This window comes from Schistocerca serialis, chromosome 2, assembly GCF_023864345.2.
Source record: "Schistocerca serialis cubense isolate TAMUIC-IGC-003099 chromosome 2, iqSchSeri2.2, whole genome shotgun sequence".
Lineage (NCBI taxonomy): Eukaryota > Metazoa > Arthropoda > Insecta > Orthoptera > Acrididae > Schistocerca > Schistocerca serialis.
In genome coordinates, this window is record NC_064639.1 from 829,875,380 (window position 1) to 829,894,377 (window position 18,998).

The 18,998-nt window shown below is 42.3% G+C and overlaps 1 protein-coding gene across 2 annotated transcripts in view; it reads right to left on the reverse strand.

The window, feature by feature from the left end:
* Nucleotides 1–1,799: 1,799 nt before the first annotated feature.
* Nucleotides 1,800–18,998, reverse strand: part of LOC126458097 (targeting protein for Xklp2-like) — a 136,863-nt gene continuing 119,664 nt past the window's right edge. For both annotated transcript variants that reach the window (XM_050094920.1, XM_050094921.1), the window contains exon 11: nucleotides 1,800–2,423. In XM_050094920.1, the coding sequence (XP_049950877.1) occupies nucleotides 2,250–2,423 (174 nt within the window). In that variant the 3' untranslated portion in view covers nucleotides 1,800–2,249. The remainder of the gene's footprint in view (nucleotides 2,424–18,998) is intronic.

An 18,998-nucleotide genomic window follows, 5' to 3' on the forward strand; every position in this document is an offset into this window, starting at 1 on the left:
TGCAAACAAAACAAACTTAGCATCTGGCAATGTAACAGATGTGAGGTCATTATGTACACAAGAAAAAGCAATGGACCCAATATGGAACATCACACATAATTAATTCCCAGTCAGATGAAGACTGACTGCTTACTCCACAGGTATTTTGCGACAACACCCTTTTTTAAACCCCAACTTACTTTTAACTCTGAGCTGTTTACTTTGGTTTCTGCAGGGAAAAAGAAACCACAGTGGACCAGTGTAATTTAAAACAAATTCCGTTTGGAACACACGTCATGTTATAGCAAGAGTGAAAAATGATTCCAAGTGATACATTATTCACAAAGACCCAGCTCATTGGACAGTCAGGGGGGATCACCCTGCAGCATGAGCAGGAAGGAAAAAACTTTCTGTCAAGTCATCTGAAGTATTCATGTGGACTTGTTTTTATTACACACCAGCAGCTTTTGAGGTCTCTGAAAACTAGATAGCTGAACGTATGTCCCGTCCCGGTTACAAAAATGTTCCCTTCAATAAAGCCTTATTTTCTCTCCCAACCATCTAAATCTGTAACAGTGCTGGTAAGGTCATTCTTTGGAAACAATTTCTCTGAACTGCAGCTTTGGTTCCTTCACCCCACAATGTTTGTATTCCACATCAATATCTCAGCAGTGTACATGAAAATAATTATATTGCAGAAATAGCACACACTTTAGTCTGCTCTTGTTTCACATCCTATCATTGAAACAGTCATCGAACTAACATACGGATCCCAGATTTCAAAAGGAATTTAACATTTTTCACAAAAATGAGCACAATAATAATAATAATAATACAAAGATTTTGACAATGTCTTTCTGTGAATAAAATATGTGCAATCCAAGAGTGTTAGTATTGATTTTAAACTGCAGGGTTGGGGGGATGGAGACATGGGAGAGGGGGAGAAATTACATCAACTACATGTGCTGAAACTGTCAGAACTTTTGAAAATTTGCCAATTCTAGTTTTTCAGGCCAAGCTGCAATGCAAACATCGAAAGGGTTTTCTGCTTTAACAACATTTCAGTGGTCTAAAGGAAACGGCTTCTTGCCCCAGGCAGTTAATGGGATCATAATGCTGAAATACAGTTTCAAAGACTGTCCTGGGAACAATTTTACAATTCAAACTGCATGAAACAAAGTCTTCACTTCTTGCAAAGTGGATGCCAGTATAAATGTAACATCGGTTCAGCTGTGGCAATTTTTTGGTTAAAATCAGGTAATCAATCATTAGTGTCATCACTTGGCAAGATGTAATTTTACACTGTTGAACCTTCTAAATTGTATGTTGGTGTTATCTAAAAGCCCACCTGTACCACAGAGAGATCTGTACTTGTGAGAATACAGATACATTTCCAGTAGCTAAGAATCTATTCAGTTGAACAGGCAGTCGAGCCTTCCACACCTCAAAACACAAACTCTCACTACTGAAACTGTGGAATACTTGAAATAACAGTGTCATTAAAAAATTATTAAACATCAAATGAAACCAGTGCGTCCGTGTGTGTGTGTGTGTGTGTGTGTGTGTGTGTGTGTGTGTGTGTGGTTTTTTGTTTTTAAGAAATTCAACTTACTGAAGCTCATACAAAATGCTAAGTAATGTTTGGCTAAAAATGGTAACTTCCATATGATTAGCCTCAACATACAACATGAGCTTTTTAGTCATGAAGCTACAACCATAACAATGCAGTAATCGTTTGTGGTGGATACTTTTACACAGGTTTCCCTAAAAAATTAGAAATATATACATTATGAACACCCAAATAGGATAACCACTGACACTTCAATATAAAATAAACTTTATTACATGTGGTTTTACAAATATTTAAGAAATGTATTGAAACATGTCAAAAATAAAAGTAATACAAATATAACATTATGCTGTGAAGTCAAAATCTTAGTCTGTTTCCTTGTCTTAGCTCTTAAAAAAACTCATGTTGAATGCACATGTGGCCATCTAGAATGACTATAAAGTACATACCACATGAGATTTTTTGTCATGAAACTATAACAATGATTATAAAGTCTTCCATGATTTGATATCTTTACTTTCCCTAACAAATGTGAAAGAGAGATTCTAATCATACAGATACCACAGATAACCAGTGACATTTCACTATAAAACAAACTTCAGTAAATGTATCTTTAAAATTATTAATAAATAGTTGTAAACCATGTCAAAAAATAATAAATACAAATGTACAGCAGCACTGTCAAGTCGAAAAACCTTAGTCATTGTTTATTTGTCTTGGTTCTCGAAAATGGCGATTCTGGTATAGTCAGTTCTTTTGTAGATTTTGTAACTACAATGGGGGCATATTTGGGAATGGGTTGGGCCTTATGTATGGCCTCCCTGCGTAGCCTTGCTCTTTCTTCCTCTTCCTCTCTTTCCTGCTCCTCTTTTAACTGAAAAGACAAAACCATCAGTAACCAACAATGAAAATTATTTCCACAAAGCAGAAACTCTGACATTTCTTTTATTTGGAAAAACATGATTTAATATAATCAGCTCTATATCTAGTTAAAAGAAACCAAACAGTTAACTGATAGATGGTACATAGATGTAACAGCTCAGACAACTGCACTATCTTTAGTCCTGCCCCACACTGCACCAGCAGAGACAGAGCAGATACACAGCAGAGCCTCTGCAGCTCAATGTGTAGGGCTCTTGCAGCATAGCATATTCTGCATGCCCACTGCAAACTTTTCGATATAATTAGATTAAGATCCAGAGTGATTCTGTACTCAATTTTTTAAATTATTTTTTAATGCATATACTGCATGTAAGAGCAGTAAGTACAAGCAAGAGAACAAAATGTGATGAATGTGTGTTGTCTACAGAACTTCCTGATAAACTATTCAGGGAATATTTCCAACTTTCCAAAGAGATTCACACAGTGATAGAGGACTTGTGAGACCCCATATTCTCTAAAGAAAAATTAGTAGTGTTTAAGGAATGTGATGAAAATCATATTTATTTTTTTCAATATTTATTATAATTACAAGAAACAAATGTCATCTGTAAATCAAGGAACTACGTACATCTGAGAGATTTTATCGTGAATGTGGCGCAGTTTGTCCAAATGTATATCAGTACAATAACATTCCACAGTAGACAGAGATGTGAAAATGTAGATTCCCATTCTGTTTTGGACACAATCTGAAATACTTTTCAACACAAGGTAGACTTTTGGCATGCCTTTCGTTGAAAGATACACAGATATATAAAACTGATACAAAGTGTTGTTTCCTTGTTTAATTGCATTTACACGTGAAGTTTGTCTTTTCATAACTTTCTCTTTGCAGATTCCTGTGAGCTCGAGTTATCATGGTATTGGCGTCCTCCTCCTCGTTCTTCTTCTTCTTGGCTACAGCTGTTCTGGTTCAAAGTATTTCTTTACATTTTGTTTCTGTGACATCACTGTTGTCATTTATAATGGTCATTGTGTTATCAGCTTACAACATACTTGTGCGTTTCTGTTTGTCATATCTGGAGTTAAAAATGTCACCTGCTTTTGGCAGGTCCATGGGCAGACTGAGGTTGCTGTTTGCAATAATTAACACCTATAACTCATAACAAATCCCCACAGAGGAGGAATGGATTAATGGGATGTGGAGATCACAGCTGTGGAGAGCCTCAGCTATCTGTGCTGTGCAGTGGTAAGGGAAAAGGACGTGACTTTTCCCATACATGGAACAAATTGTTGAATCAGGGTATATGCAAGGGATCTAAGTCAATGACTTATATAATGGAACTGCAGTAACCACCTCCTCACTTTCTGTGGAAGCTAGAACAAGCTGTATATGCGCATCAGTGTCAGAGTGGAGTCTCTTGAAGACATAAGTAAATTGGACACACTTTCGAAAACAGTCTCTGTAATCCACAAAGATTCTGTACCCAATGAAATCATGTTATTGGTATGTAGTTTTTTTCCTCTCCTCTTTCTTCTGTTTCTTCCATATTTGGTTCAGGCGAGGCTCCTACACAAATTGAGGTTTGATTTATGGACTATATGGTTTCCACCACAGCAAATTTGAAGTGTTCAGCTCAATTAAAGCCATTTCTTGAGAGATGAAGTTCTTACAAATACCAGCCCCATATAAACAACAATGACAATGACATGGGGAATTTTGTAAATGCATGGATTTCCCCAACCTTATGTCAAACCTCCACGATCAATTTTTTAGACAGTGCTCAGGCATTAATACTTTGTAAGTGTAGCGAGGTGATTAGCAATGTGTTAGCTTTGAGTTAAACAAACATAAAATAATTTTTATTATTCTTAGTTTTTTAGGTATGCTCAGCAAAGAAAATAATTATAAAGTTAGACAAACAAGTTTAAAACAGCCTTTCATTCATTATTTAAGTTGTAAGAAAATAAGTACTACATAAAATTTTTTGTTCCTCTTCATTTTTCACTGTAAATGAATTATGAATGTATGCCACTGTGGACTGCTACTTGTTCTTTTCTTTTTCTTTCTAATATGGACAATCATACTGTAATTTGTGCATTGTGAGAACCATTCAGCACTGATTAAAGAGTTAATATTATATACACATCAAAAAAAGTTTTGCATCACCTCAGGTCCGAGAGATCCGGAACCTGTACAGAAAATAGGAATAGAGATCAACATAAACATCATTTCTGCCCTTTTTCTGCTCATGAAAATCACACATTGCATGTTGTACCACCATATAAATTGCATGTTGTACCACCATATAGAGAGACCTTCAGAGGTGGTAGTCCAGATTGTAGATACCTCTAATACCCAGTAGCACATCCTCTTGCACTGATGCATGCTTCTATTCGTCGTCGTGGGATACTATCCACCAGTTCATCAAGGCACTATTGGTCCAGATTGCCCACTCCTCAGTGGCAATTTGGCATAGATCCCACAGTCCTTTTCAATATATCCCAGGCATGTTTGATAGAGTTCATGTCTGAAGATCATGCTGGCCACTCTAGTTGAGCAATGTCATTATCCTGGAGGAAGTCATTCACAATATGTACAAAATGGGGCTGTGAATTGTCATTCATGAAGACAAACGCCTTATCAATATGCTGCCAATATGGTTGCACTATCGGTCGGAGGATTACATTCATTCGTGTATTGTACAGCCATTATGGCACCCTCCATGACCACCAGGAGCGTACGTTGGCCCCACATAATGCCACCCCAAAACAGCAGGGAGCCTCCACCTAGCTGCACTCGCTGGACAATGTGTCTAAGCCGTTCGGCCTGACCGGATTGCATGCAAACACATCTCCGACAATTGTCTGGTTGAAGGCAAATGTGACACTCATTGGTGAAGAGAATGTGATGCCAATCCTGAGTAGTCCATTCGGCATGTTGTTGGGCCCATCTGTACTACACTGTATGGTGTTGTTGTAGCAAAGATGGACCTTGCCATGAACGTTGGGAATGAAGTTGCGCATCATGCAGCTTATTGCGCACAGTTTGTGTCTTGACACGATGTCCTGTGGCTGCACAAAAAGCATTATTCAACATGGTGGCATTGCTGCCAGGGTTCCTCAGAGCCATAATCCGTAAGTAACTGTCATCCACTGCAGTAGTAGCCATTGGGCCGCTTGAGCAAGCCATGTCATCAACAGTTCCTGTATCTCCTCCATATCCGAAAAACATTGCTTTAGTTCATTCCAAGATGCCTGGATACTTCACTTGTTGAGAGCCCTTTGTGACACGAAGTAACAATGCGGATGCTATCGAACTGCAATATTGACTGTCTAGGCATGGTTGAACTACAGAAAACACGAGCCGTGTACCCCCTTCCTCGTGGAACGATGGGAACTGATCGGCTGATGGACCACCTCCGTCTATTAGGCGCTGCTCATGCATGGTTGTTTACATCTTTGTGCAAGTTTAGTGACATCTCTGAACAGTCAAAGGGACTGTGTATGTGATACAATATCTACAACAATCAACGTCTATCTTCAGGAGTTCTGGGAACCAGGGTGATGAAAAACTTTTTTTAGTGTGTATAAAAAGTAAGGCAGAAAATATTCAGGGCTTTTTGGACAAGTGAGTAGAATAAAGAAATACATCATTTTCTAAAATAGAGCATTTTTGACACACATCAGGCGAGGCTAGTGCCACTTATGTCAACGCAGTTTCCAGGCAATGGTTGACGCTCAAGTAAGAGTACAGAATGCGACTGTGGCTGACCGACCACGAGAATAGAAATGAAACGCCAGCCAGTCTGCAACATATTAAAACATCCACCCTACAAGAAGTGGAAAACACAAAGGGATAAAGGACATGCGCGAAAACTGATATGGAACGATAAAACCTACCGTCACATATAAAACGGAAAACTAAATTAGCCAATGAGGCGATGGCAACGAGTCCGGTAACTGAAAAGTCTGGTGCAGGGCAGCCAAAGAATGACAGCTCACCAAAATATGGGCCACTGTCAGCCAGGTGTCACCCAATCGTGGCCAATGCGGAGCTGATAGAGAACCACAGAGTCCTTGCGAGAGGCCTGTGTGGCGATATTCTACACATTCATAGTCTCCTTAATGGCACGCAGTTTGTTGTGTGTACTGAGGTTACGCCACTATCTCCCAAAGCCACAAAACCTTGCATTGTAGTACTGAACGCAGGTCAGTTGCAGAGAAGCAGTTTCCACGTAGCCGGTTTGGCCAGCCTATTGGCAAGTTCGCTGACTGGGATTCCGACATGACCTGGGATCCATACAAACAAACAAACACCCCTGAAAAATGGACCATTCCAGGGCATAGATGAACTCCTGGATGATTTCCACTAAAGGATGACGAGGGTATCACTGGTTGATAGCTTGTTGGCTGCTCAAGGAGTCAGTACACAGAAGAAACGACTCCCCAGGGCACAAACGGATGTGCTCAAGAGCATGAGATACGGCCACCAGCTCAGCAGTGAAAACACTGCAGCCATCGGGCAAGGAATGTTGTTTAATATGTCCTCCATGGACATACACGAAGCCGACGTGATCATCAGCCATCAACACATTGGTGTTAACCACTTCATGGCCTCGGTACATGTCAAGAATCGAGAGGAAGTGGCAGTTGAGAGCCACAGGGTTAACACAGTCCTTAAGGCCACGTGAAAGGCCCAGGCGAAGCCGCGGCCTAGGTGTACACTATGGAGGTGTACGTGAATGAACAACAAGTATAGGTGGTGAAAGCAAGGACTCCAGTTCAGAAAGAAGGGATCGGACATGAACGGCAATTGGAACCTTGACCTCGGCCGCCGATGAGGGAGATTAACAGCTGTGGGTGGGAAAAAGAGATGGTAATTTGGATGCGCAGGAGAACTACGATCGTGTCCAATGTAACTGGCCAGCAGTTGTGCACGCCTAACTTGCAATGGAGGAACTCTGGCCTCCACCAGGATGCTGGTCACTGGATTCGTCCTAAAAGCTCCTGTTGCTAGGCAAACGCCACAGTGGTGCACTGGGTCAAGTAAACACAATGATGAGGGTGACGCTGTACCATAAACCAGACTCCCATAGTCAAGGCGGGATTGAACATGGGCTGTGTAGAGCTGCAGCAGCGTGGAGCGATCTGCACCCCAGTTGGTGTTCCTCAGCCAGCGGAGGGCATCAAGGTGCTGCCAGCACTTGCATTTAAGGTGACTAAGGTGAGGAAGCCAAGTCAATCGGGCGTCAAAAACCAGTCCTAAAAATCGATATGTCTCCACTACAGTAAGTTGATCATCATTACGGTAAAGGTCTGGTTCCGAATGAACGGTACGACACCGACAGAAGAGCATAACACACACCTTTGCAGCCGAAAACAGGAAACCGTGGGCTAGAGCGCATGACTGCGCCTTATGGATGGCTCCCTGTAGGTGCCGCTCAGCAACACCAGTACTGGTGGAGCAATATGAAATGCAGAAGTCGTCTGCATACAGATAAGGTGAGACAGATGGCCCTACAGCTGCTGCTAGACCATTAATGGGCACTAAAAATAGTGAGACACTCAATGCAGAGCCCTGCGGGGCCCCATTCTGGATATGGGAGGAACTATGGGAGGCACCAACTTGGACATGGAAAGTACGATGAGACAGGAAATTTTCGATAAAAATCAGGAGCGGGCCTCCGAGACCCCACTCGTATAATGTGGCAAGGATATGATATCACCAGGTGGTGTCATACGCTTTTTGTGAATGAAAAAAAGGGGGGCAACAACGTGTTAGCATCTGGAAAAGGCTGTTCGGATGGCAGACTCTAGGGACACAAGATTATCAGTGGTAGAGTGACCCTAGTGGAAGCTGCCCTGACATGGAGCTAGTATGCCATGTGACCCAACCCAACTGCTGACACACCATACATTCCAGCAGCTTACAAGGAAGGGTTGGTGAGGCTGTTGGGCCGATAGCTATCCACATCAAGCCGTTTTTACCAGGTGTGAGCACTGGAATGATGGTGCTCTACCGCTATTGCAATGGATCTGGTTGAAGATGGCAAGGAGATGTTGCTTGTAGTCAGATGATAGATGTTTAATCATTTGATTGTGGATCCACTGTGGCCCGGGAGTGGTGTCGGGGCAATGTGCAAGGGCACTGAGGAGCTCCCACTCTGTAAATGGAGCATTATAGGATTCACTGTGGTGTGTAGTGAACGAGAAGACTTTCTCTTCCAGCCACCGTTTGGGAGTGCGAAATGCTGGGGGGTAGTTCTATGACGCAGAGACTAGAGCAAAATGCTCAGCACAGTGCTTGGCAACCGCGATTGCATCAGTAGATAACACACTATTTATGTTAACACCTGTTGCGAGCCTGGTACCCGAAAACACGTTTGATCCTTGCGCAGACTTTGGAAGGTGATGAATGGCACCCAATGGTCGAGACTTATCTCTCCCAACACTCCTGCTTCCGTCATTTGATAAGTTGGTGAACGAGGGCACGGAGCTGTTTAAAGGCTAGGAGTTGCTCCAGGTAAGGGTGCCAATTATGCCACTGTAGAGCTCGCCGACACTCCTTAATTGCTTCAGCGACTTCCAGTGACCACCAAGGGACTGCCTTTTGCCGGAGGCACCCTAAAGAGTGATGGAATGTGTTTTCTGCCGCAGAAAGGATTGTTGTATTCACCTGCTCAACCATCACATCGATGTTCCCGTATGGGGAGATTCAACTGTGACAGCAGAGGTGAAAGTTTCCCAGTACACCTTGTTTAGTTTGAAGCCCATCTGGGAAAGCATAGGTACCAGACGCTGGGGCATGACAGGAAGATGGGAAAGTGGTCACTACCACACTGGTCGTCATGTGCTCTCCAGTGGATAGTTGGCATATGTCCTGGGATGCAAATTGATAAATCAATGGCCGAGTAACTACCATGAGCAACACTGAAATGTGTGGCGGCCCCAGTATTTAAGAGGCAGAGGTCCAACTGAGACAGTAAAGTTTCCACATCTCTGCCTCGGCCAGTAAGCACGGTGCCACCCCACAAGGGGTTTATGAGCGTTAAAATCTCCCAAAAGTAGGAAAGGTTAAGGAGTTGATCAATCAGTGCAGCTAATACATTCAGGGGTACTGCACCATCTGGAGGAAAATATGCATAGCAGACAGTTATTTCCTGCGTCGTCGACATTCTGACAGCCACAGCTTCAGGAGGGGTTTGAAGGGGCACAGTTTCACTAAAGGCTGAGATTAGGACATAACACAAACTCCACCTGACACTCGATTATAGTCGCTACTGTTTGTGTAGTTTCCCCTATGGCTGCGGAGGGCAGCGGTCCGCATTGCTGGGAACCAGGTTTCCTGCAGGGCAATGCAGAAAGCAGGTGTAAAGCTTGATAGTTGCCGCAGCTTAGCCAGGTGGTGGAAAAAATCGCCGCAATTCCACTGCAGGATGACGTCATTGTGAGACTGGGAAGGCATGGAACATTCAATGAAGCAGTTTACGCCTCAGGATCTGTTTCCATGGCTGGGAGAACTTCACTGATTCAGTCTCCAGGACGAAGGATGAGTGTGAAGCCCTACGACCAGCAACTATTGGGCTCTTCAGTCACTGGTGGCTGTCATCTTTCCCACTAGCAGAAACCTGGGAAGGGAGCGACCCAAGGGATCCCTTCCTAGAGAGAGGAGCCGAAGAAGACTGATGCTTCTCTGGCGCATAAGTGGGGACTGATGTCATCGATAGTTGGTTGCAGAGGGGGGTGGGGGGTTGCTCCTGAAGCAGGCGGTGCAGGAGCAACACGGAGGGAAGTGTCCCCCACAGGGGGCAGGTGTAGTCATCTGGCTCTGAGAGGTGAGTGGGGTTGGCAGAGCTGATTGGCCTAGAACTGTTGTAGCGGCGGAGTAAAACGATGTCATACGTCCACGATGTAGGCGTTCAAATTTCCTCTTAGCCACAGTGTAGGTCAGTCGGTCCAGGGTCTTGTACTCCATGATTTTCCCTTCTTTCTGGAGAATCCCGCAGTCTGGTGAGCGAGGCGAATGGTGCTTTCTGCAGTTGACATATATGGAAGGCGGGGCACATGGAGTACTGGGATGTGACGGGTGCCCGCAAATTCGATGTGTGATGCTGGAAGTACAGTGGGAAGACATACGGTGAACTTCCAGAACTGAAAGCACCGCATTGGGGGAGGGATATAGGGCTTTACATCACAGTAGTAGACCATCAACTTGACCTTCTCGGGTAATGTATCACCCAATAAGGCCAAGATGAAGGCACCGGTGGGAACCTAATTATCCCTCAGACCCCGGTGGACAAGCCGAATGAAATGAACACCTCGCCTCTCTAAATTAGTGCGCAGTTCATCGTCAGAATGCAAAAGAAGGTCCCTGTGGAATATTTAAGCTTTTATGGGGTGTGATGGTTACATCTCCCAGCTTGTCACAAGCAAGTAAAGACCGTGACTGGGCAGAGGATGCTGTTTTGGTGAAGACTGACCCAGATCTCATTTTGGACAAGCCCTCCACCTCCCCGAAATTGTCCTCTAAACGCTCAACAAAAGCAGGCATCGTTGTCATGAAAGATTCCCCATCAGCTCTCAAACATACAGGGTACCGGGGCAGATAAGAGCCACTGCCATCATTAGCCTGACATTCCTCCCATGGTACAGCCAGGGAGGGGAACGATTTGGGGTCTTACTTCTATGCGTTGAATTGAGCCCATGAATGCTTAAGAGACTGCTGGTGTCTGAACACCAGCAAGAGATGATGTACTATGCTTCATCGTGTGTCATCTGCCCTGATGCCACCCACCCTGACCAGGGACCCTCCCTGTGGGCACCACCCAGCCGCAGCAAAGGCCACCTGGCAGGATGGCCATTGCTGGGAGTCCCGATGCCCCAGAGTGACAGGCATCTATTCCTCGGCATACATGGAGAGTTAACGGCGCAGGCATCAGTAGAACAATCCCTGTGTGGTCATGGGGCTACAAACAACAGGGTACATGACAGCCCCACCACAACGGACTGGCTACTGTGCTGGATATCAGGTGCAACCAAGCAAACAAGTCCACCGTCATCATCAGCAAAGAAAACAATACTGCACAGTTGATGGAAGAATACACACGCAGGAGAGTGACCTCACCAAACAATTGGAGCGTGAGCCGAAGTGCAGATTCATGTCAACGAAGGATGCGATAGGTCTCAGCGCATGATGGACACAATGCACCATGTAAGGCGCCCTTCCCCAATTGGCTTGCTCTTTGGGAAAATTTTGAAAAATATAGATCAAACCCTACAGGGGACCATCACATAAAGGCCAAAATGTGAGACACTCCTTTTAGTCACCTCTTATGACAGGCAGGAATAACTCAGACCTATTCTAACCCCCAGACCCGCAGGGGGAGTACACGGAATGACAATCCTACAGTAATGGGGTCAATTCACTGTGTGGAATGTTCTTTTATTTTAGGTTTTCACATTCTTTATCCTACAAGTAACCCAAAATAGTTCTCTATACATTTTAATTACCAGTATATTTGTAAAAGTCATGAAGAACAAAGGTAAAGGAAAATGTGGGATTGCAAATAAATTTCCAACAAAAAATTATTGTACTCGCAGCATCCATGAGGACTCCACAAATAACTGTAACTAACGTGTACAGGACTTCATATATCGCTGTGATGCATTATGCACGGTTTGCTGCCAAAACCTGTGCTGAATGTAAACCAACTTACTTTTCTGTAGAAACTGTAAAACAACTGTGTAATTGTAAAAATGCGATGTTTATCATGCGTCCAATATGCCGAGACAATTACTATAGCCCCATTAAAACTACTTGATAGCTGACATTTGTCACTTGGCACTACTATTGACTCAACTGAACTGTGTGTTTTGTAGCCCTAAATTTAAACTCTTTCACTAACCTAACCACAACCTCGTGATGTGCAACTTATCTGAGAAAACAGCTACCAACAATCTGCAGCAAACCTAAAATTGTAATTGTTTTGTTCAAGGCGATTAATGCTAACCTCTACAAGCAAAGTCACGACAAAAATTTCAGTTTCAGCCCTAAGGGCACACTATAATTTCTTGTTGACACTGGTTAGCTGGAACTATCTTCAACCTAGTTCCATGAGCTGGTGCATTACCAACCAATGATCAGTCCTGGTTGGTGGTTGATTGTAGATTACAGATGACACAAAAAGATTCCAAAGGCAAAACAATGATATGAAGAAAAGTAAAGCAAATAAAGACAATAAAATTTTGAAAATGATGCAATTAAGTATCTGAGATTTTAAAAAATTACAATTAAATCAATTAACTGAAAAAATAAAAAGGTATGAGTTTTGATTATATTTAGAAATGTTTTTAATTTCAGTGCATTTGACAATATTTGAACTTATTATGACCTACACGGCAAGTTCATACACTAACCACTGCACCACACCAATACACTGTGGGTCATCAGAGTCAGAAGTACAATATAATGATCTTCCAGTCACTACAATTAATTGCAGTCTTAAAAAATTTGTCTTCACGCAATGTCATGCGAACCTTATCTAATGTATGCTGCTTGCTGTAATTATAGTAACTGTATACATGACGCTGATTTGCATCTTGTGTGGAAGGATCCAGTAGTGTGTTACAACACCACAGATGAAACATGTTTACTTCGTCAGCACCCTTGTGCATGTGTGTGTGGTGTGGTTATCCCGTGAACCACGGGCTTTGAAACTGGTGGAGAGGCTTGCGTGCCTCAGTGATACAGAATAGCCGTACCATACGTGTAACCACAATGGAGGGGTAGCTGTTGATAGGTCAAACAAACATGCGGTTCTTGAAAATGGGCAGCAGCCTTTTCAGTAGTTGCAGGGGCAACAGTATGGATGATTGCCTGATCTGGCCTTGTAACATTAACTAGAACGACCTTGCTGTGCTGGTACTGCGAACAACTGAAAGCAAGGGGCAAACTACAGCTGTAATTTTTCCCAAGGGCAAGCATCTTTACTGTATGGTTAAATGATGATGGCGTCCTCTTGAGTAAAATATTCCAAAGATAAAATAGTCCCCCATTCAGATCTCCGGGCAGGGACTACTCAGGAGGACGTCGTTATCACGAGAAAGAAAACTGGCGTTCTACAGATCGCTTAATCGGGCAGGTATGTTACAAAATGTAAAAAAGGAAATGGGTAGGTTGAAGCTAGATGTAGTGCAAATTAGTGAAGTTTGGTGGTAGGAGGAACAAGACTTCTAGTCAGATGAATATATGGTTATAAACACAAAATCAAATACGGGTAATGCAGGAGTAGGTTTAATAATGAATTAAATAATAGGGGCACAGGTAAGCTTCTCCGATCAGCATAGTGGACACATTATTGTTGCCAAGACAGACACAAAGGCAACCCCTACCACAGTAGTACAAGTTTATATGCCAACTAGCTCCACAGATGAAGAGATTAAAGAAATGAATGATGTGATAAAAGAAATTATTCAGATGGTTAAGGGAGACAAAAATTTAACAGTCAAGGGGGACTGGAATTCTATAGTAGGAAAAGGAAGAGAAGGAAAATTAGTAGGTGAATATGGATTGGGGTAAGAAATGAAAGAGGAAGCCGTCTGGTAGAATTTTTGCACAGAGCTTAACCTAATCCCAGTCAACACTTGGTTTGAGAATCATGAAAGAAGGTTGTATACATGGAAGAGACCTAGAGACACTGGAAGATTTCAGATAGATTGCATAATGGTAAGACAGGGATTTAGGCACCAGGTTGTAACAAATTTCCAGGGGCAGATCTTGACTCTGACCACAATTTATTGGTTATGAACTGTGAGTAAAACTGAAGAAACTGCAAGAAGGTGGGAATTTAAGGAGATGGGACCAGAATAAAATGAAAGAAACACAGGTTGTAGAGAGTTTCAGAGAGAGCATTACGGAACGATTGACAAGAACGAGGGGAAGAAATGCAGTAGAAGCAGAATGGGTAGGTTTGAGGGATGGAATAGTGCAGGCAGCAGACGATCAAGTAGGTAAAAAAGACGGGGGCTAGTAGATATCCATGGGTAGAAGAAGAAAGACTGAATTTAATTGATGAAAGGAGGAAATATAAAAATGCAGTAGATGAAGCAGGTGAAAAGGAATACAAATGTCTCAAAAACGGGATCGACAGAAAGTACAAAATGGCTAAGCAGGGATGGCTAGGGGACAAATGTAAGAACGTAGAGGCATGTATCACTAGGGTAGGATAGATACTGCCTACAGGAAAATTAGAGAGACCTTTGGAGAAAAGAGAACCACTTGTATCAATGTCAAGAGCTCAGATGGAAAACCAGTCCTACGCAAAAAAGGGAAAGCAGAACGAGGGAAGGAGTACACAGACGGTCTGTCCAAGGGCGATTTACTTTACGGCAATTTTATGGAAATGGAAGAGGATGTAGACGAAGATGAAATGGGAGATATAATAATGCGTGAAGAATTTGACAGGGTACTGAAAGATGTAAGTTGAATCAAGGCCCCGGGAGCAGTCAGCATTCCATTAGAACTAGTGATAGCCTTGGAGAGGCAGCCCATACAGAACTCTTCCATCTGGTAAGCAAGATGTATGAGACAGGCGAAATATACTCAGACTTCAAGAAGAGTATAATAATTCCAATCCCAAAGAAAGCACCTGTTGACAGGTTTGAAAATTACTAAGCAATCAGGTTAATAAGTCATGGACGCAAAATACTAACATGAATAGAAAAACTGGTAGAAGTGATCTTGAGGAAGATCCATTTGGATTAGGTAGGAATGTTGGAACAAGCGAGGCAATACTGACCCTATGACTTCAAACCCACATTTCTAGCAATTGTAGACTTAGAGAATGCTTTTGACAACGTTGACTGGAATACTCTCTTTCGAATTCTGAAGGTTGCAGGGGTCAAATACAGGGAGCAAAAGGCTATTTACAACTTATACAGACATCTGATGACAGTTACAAGAGTCGAGGGGCATGAATGGGAAGCAGTGGTTGAGAAGGGAGTGAGACAGGTTTGTAGCCTATCCCTAATGTTATTCAGTCTGGGTATTGAGCAAGCAATAAAGGAAACAAAAGAACAAATTTGGAGTAGGAATAAATATCCATAGAGGAGAAATAAAAACTATGAGGTTTGCCAATGACATTGTAATTCTGTCATAGACAGCAAAGGACTTGGAAGGACAGTTGAACGGAATGGACAGTGTCTTGAAAGGAGGATATAAGATGAACATCAACAAAAGCAAAACGAGGACAATTGAATGTAGTTGAATTAAGTCAGGTGATGCTGCGGGAATTGGATTAGGAAATGGGACACTTAAAGTAGTAAAGGACTTTTGCTATTTGGGGAGCAAAATAACTGATGATGGTCAAAGTAGAGAGGATATGAAATGTAGACTGGCAATGGCAAGCAAAGCGTTTCTGAAGAAGAGAAATTTGTGAACATTAAATATAGTATTAGGAAGTCCTTTTCTGAAGGCATTTGTCTGGAATGTAGCCATGTATGGAAGTGGAACATGGACGATGAACAGTGTAGACAAGATGAGAATAGACACTTTCGAAATGTGGTGCTACAGAAGAATGCTGAAGATAAGATGGGTAGATCATGTAACTGATGAGGTACTAAATAGAATTGGGGAGAAGAGAAATTTGTGGCACAACTTGAATGGAAGAAGGGATCGGTTGGTAGGACACGTTCTGATACATCAAGGTGTCACCAATTTAATAGTGGAGGGTAAAAATTGGAGAAAGAGACCAAGAGATGAATACACTACACAGATTCAGAAGGATTTAGGTTGCAGTAGTTACTCGGAGATGAAGAGGCTTGGACAGGATGAAGTAGCATGGAGATATCAATCAAACCAGTCTCTGGAGTGAAGACAATAATGTCATGTGTTCTGAAATATGAAATGAAAGGTCCAGATCTAGGATCTGGAATCTAGACACACCAAGAAAGAAAGCCAGACAGGGAACTAAAAGTGAACTGATTAATTGTTGTAATAATCTGGCAATGGCGAATGGTTCAGGCAGGACACTGAGTACTCCGATTGGAGCAAACCAGCTACATCACATGAAATTTCAACTACAAAGTAATTTTAATCTGACTATAATTACTCTTTATTACTATGGATATCACCTCAGCACTTGTAAATCATGAACTGTGAAACAATAAATATTGTAATTTTATGCTCAAAGTTACAGTGGACACTTTGCAATCCCTTCATGGAAGTTTATTTACAATACAAAATATTCCTTTTTATACATTTTATTGAAAGATAAATAATTACAGTATATGTAGCATTATTTTGATTTATCTGCAGTATAAAAAAGTTTTCATATAGGGGGACTACTGCACGTCCGTTTACCGTTCTGTACACTTTCTGCAGCACCAATGGCTGCCTGGGACGTATATTAACATGAATGGCTGATGTGTCACGTACAGTACCAATAATGCTATTTTTATTCCACCCCCCACACCACATCCTTGGCCAACTGGAGCTCCCATTTCCGTAACTTTCGTCTCTGGACAAGCCCTGCATATACCATGAATCTGTACCAAGTCAGTTATGATGAGTAGGCACAGTTACCTTATAACATGTGAACTCAGAACCAATCCTTTGGCGGGGAGTGAACTGCTACTAAACCCACCGAGCATGTCGGAAACCTTGGGACTTTTGACAGGCTCCCCTTTCTTCAGAAATCGCTTATAAATGTAGTAAACAATAAAACGTGTGATACAGAACGGGTGGTAATTGCTTCATAATATTGTTGTAACAGTCTCCCCAGTCCTCTCCAAGAATACCATCTGTGGCCTCAGTATACCCACACAGCCAGGATACTAATACCCCCAACCCCTCATTCCACAAAACCATATTCTTAAGCTCAAGAGCTGATCATCAAGTATTCTTATTTGAAGGTATTTCTTTCTTCTGTCAATGCTATCAAAATAATGTCTGACCACTACTTATGCTGCACAACTACAGATACAGTTTTTCATAGTGCATTTAAAACTAGTTGCGACTTTTGAAGTTTGGCTCAGCGGAGGGGACGTGATGCCGTTGTCCAGATAACACCAATGGCATGCAGGCTTTCCCTACCATGACGCCAGTGCTTTGATTGATAAAGTGCCACTGTTGCCACACTGTGGATAAACATTACCATGTGGTGTTGCACAATGGATGCATCTGCATTCGGCAACTCTTGTTGGAGCTATAACAATACGATAGATGAAAGCGCATATTTGCCTCTGGGTACAAAGAAATGTTCCACTGGATAAAGTTCAACCTAGGTGTATAAGGCAAAGTTAATGGAACCTGAAGTGCTGTATAAGCCAGACCCCACATTACCAGGTTGACGCTAAAGGACATTGTACTCCCCGACTACACCTAGCTGCACTATCGGTTCCACCACATCCCTGCATGCTCTCTGAAGCAGTGTTTTACCATCCTCCAACCCTACCCTGTTATCCCTCCCCTTTCCCACCTCAGCTCCCCCCCCCCCCCCCCCCCCCTCTTCGTGACCTTTCTGAACATGAATCATAAAATCAGTCTTACCTCTAACAAAGTTGCGTCAAGAGTCTACAAGAGTACTTTTTTTTAACTGTTCTTGTTTTAATAAAAATAGTCAATAACACAATAAGCACAGAGCTGCATATAAACTCTATGGTTCTTCCTTATATACCCACTAAAACATCTATGGATTCCCATCCCACACCCTTATCCAGAATTTCGTGTGTTCGAGACGGTAGAAGGCTGAGTGATTCTAGAATTTACACAGAAATTCTCGAATCACATTTCCCTTCACCTCAGATCGAATACGCAATATTTTATACATAATCATTATGCTAATAATATCACTCATAACAACATTTCATATCTTAGAGAAAGCTTTTGACAATGTTGACTGGAATACTCTCTTTCAAATTCTAAATGTGGCAGGGGTAAAATACAGGGAGCGAAAGGCTATTCACAATTTGTACAGAAACCAGATGGCAGTTATAAGAGTCGAGGGACATGAAAGGGAAGCAGTGGTTGGGAAGGGACTAAGACAGGGTTGTGGCCTCTCCCCGATGTTATTCAATCTGTATATTGAGCAAGCAGTAAAGGAAACAAAAGAAAAATTCGGAGTAGGTATTAAAATCCATGGAGAAGAAATAAAAACTTTGAGGTTCACCGATGACACAGTAATTCTGTCAGAGACAGCAAAGGACTTGGAAGAGCAGTTGAGTGGAATGGACAGTGTCTTGAAAGGAGGATATAAGATGAAGATCAACAAAAGCAAAACGAGGATATTGGAATGTAGTCGAATTAAGTCGGGTGATGGTGAGGGAATTAGATTAGGAAATGAGACACTTAAAGCAGTAAAGAAGTTTTCCTATTTGGGGAGCAAAATAACCGATGATGGTCGAAGTAGAGAGGATATAAAATGTAGACTGGCAATGGCAAGGAATGCGTTTCTGAAGAAGAGAAATTTGTTAATATCGAGTATAGATTTAAGTGTCAGGAAGTCATTTCTGAAAGTATTTGTATGGAGTGTAGCCATGTATGGAAGTGAAACATGGATGGTTAATAGTT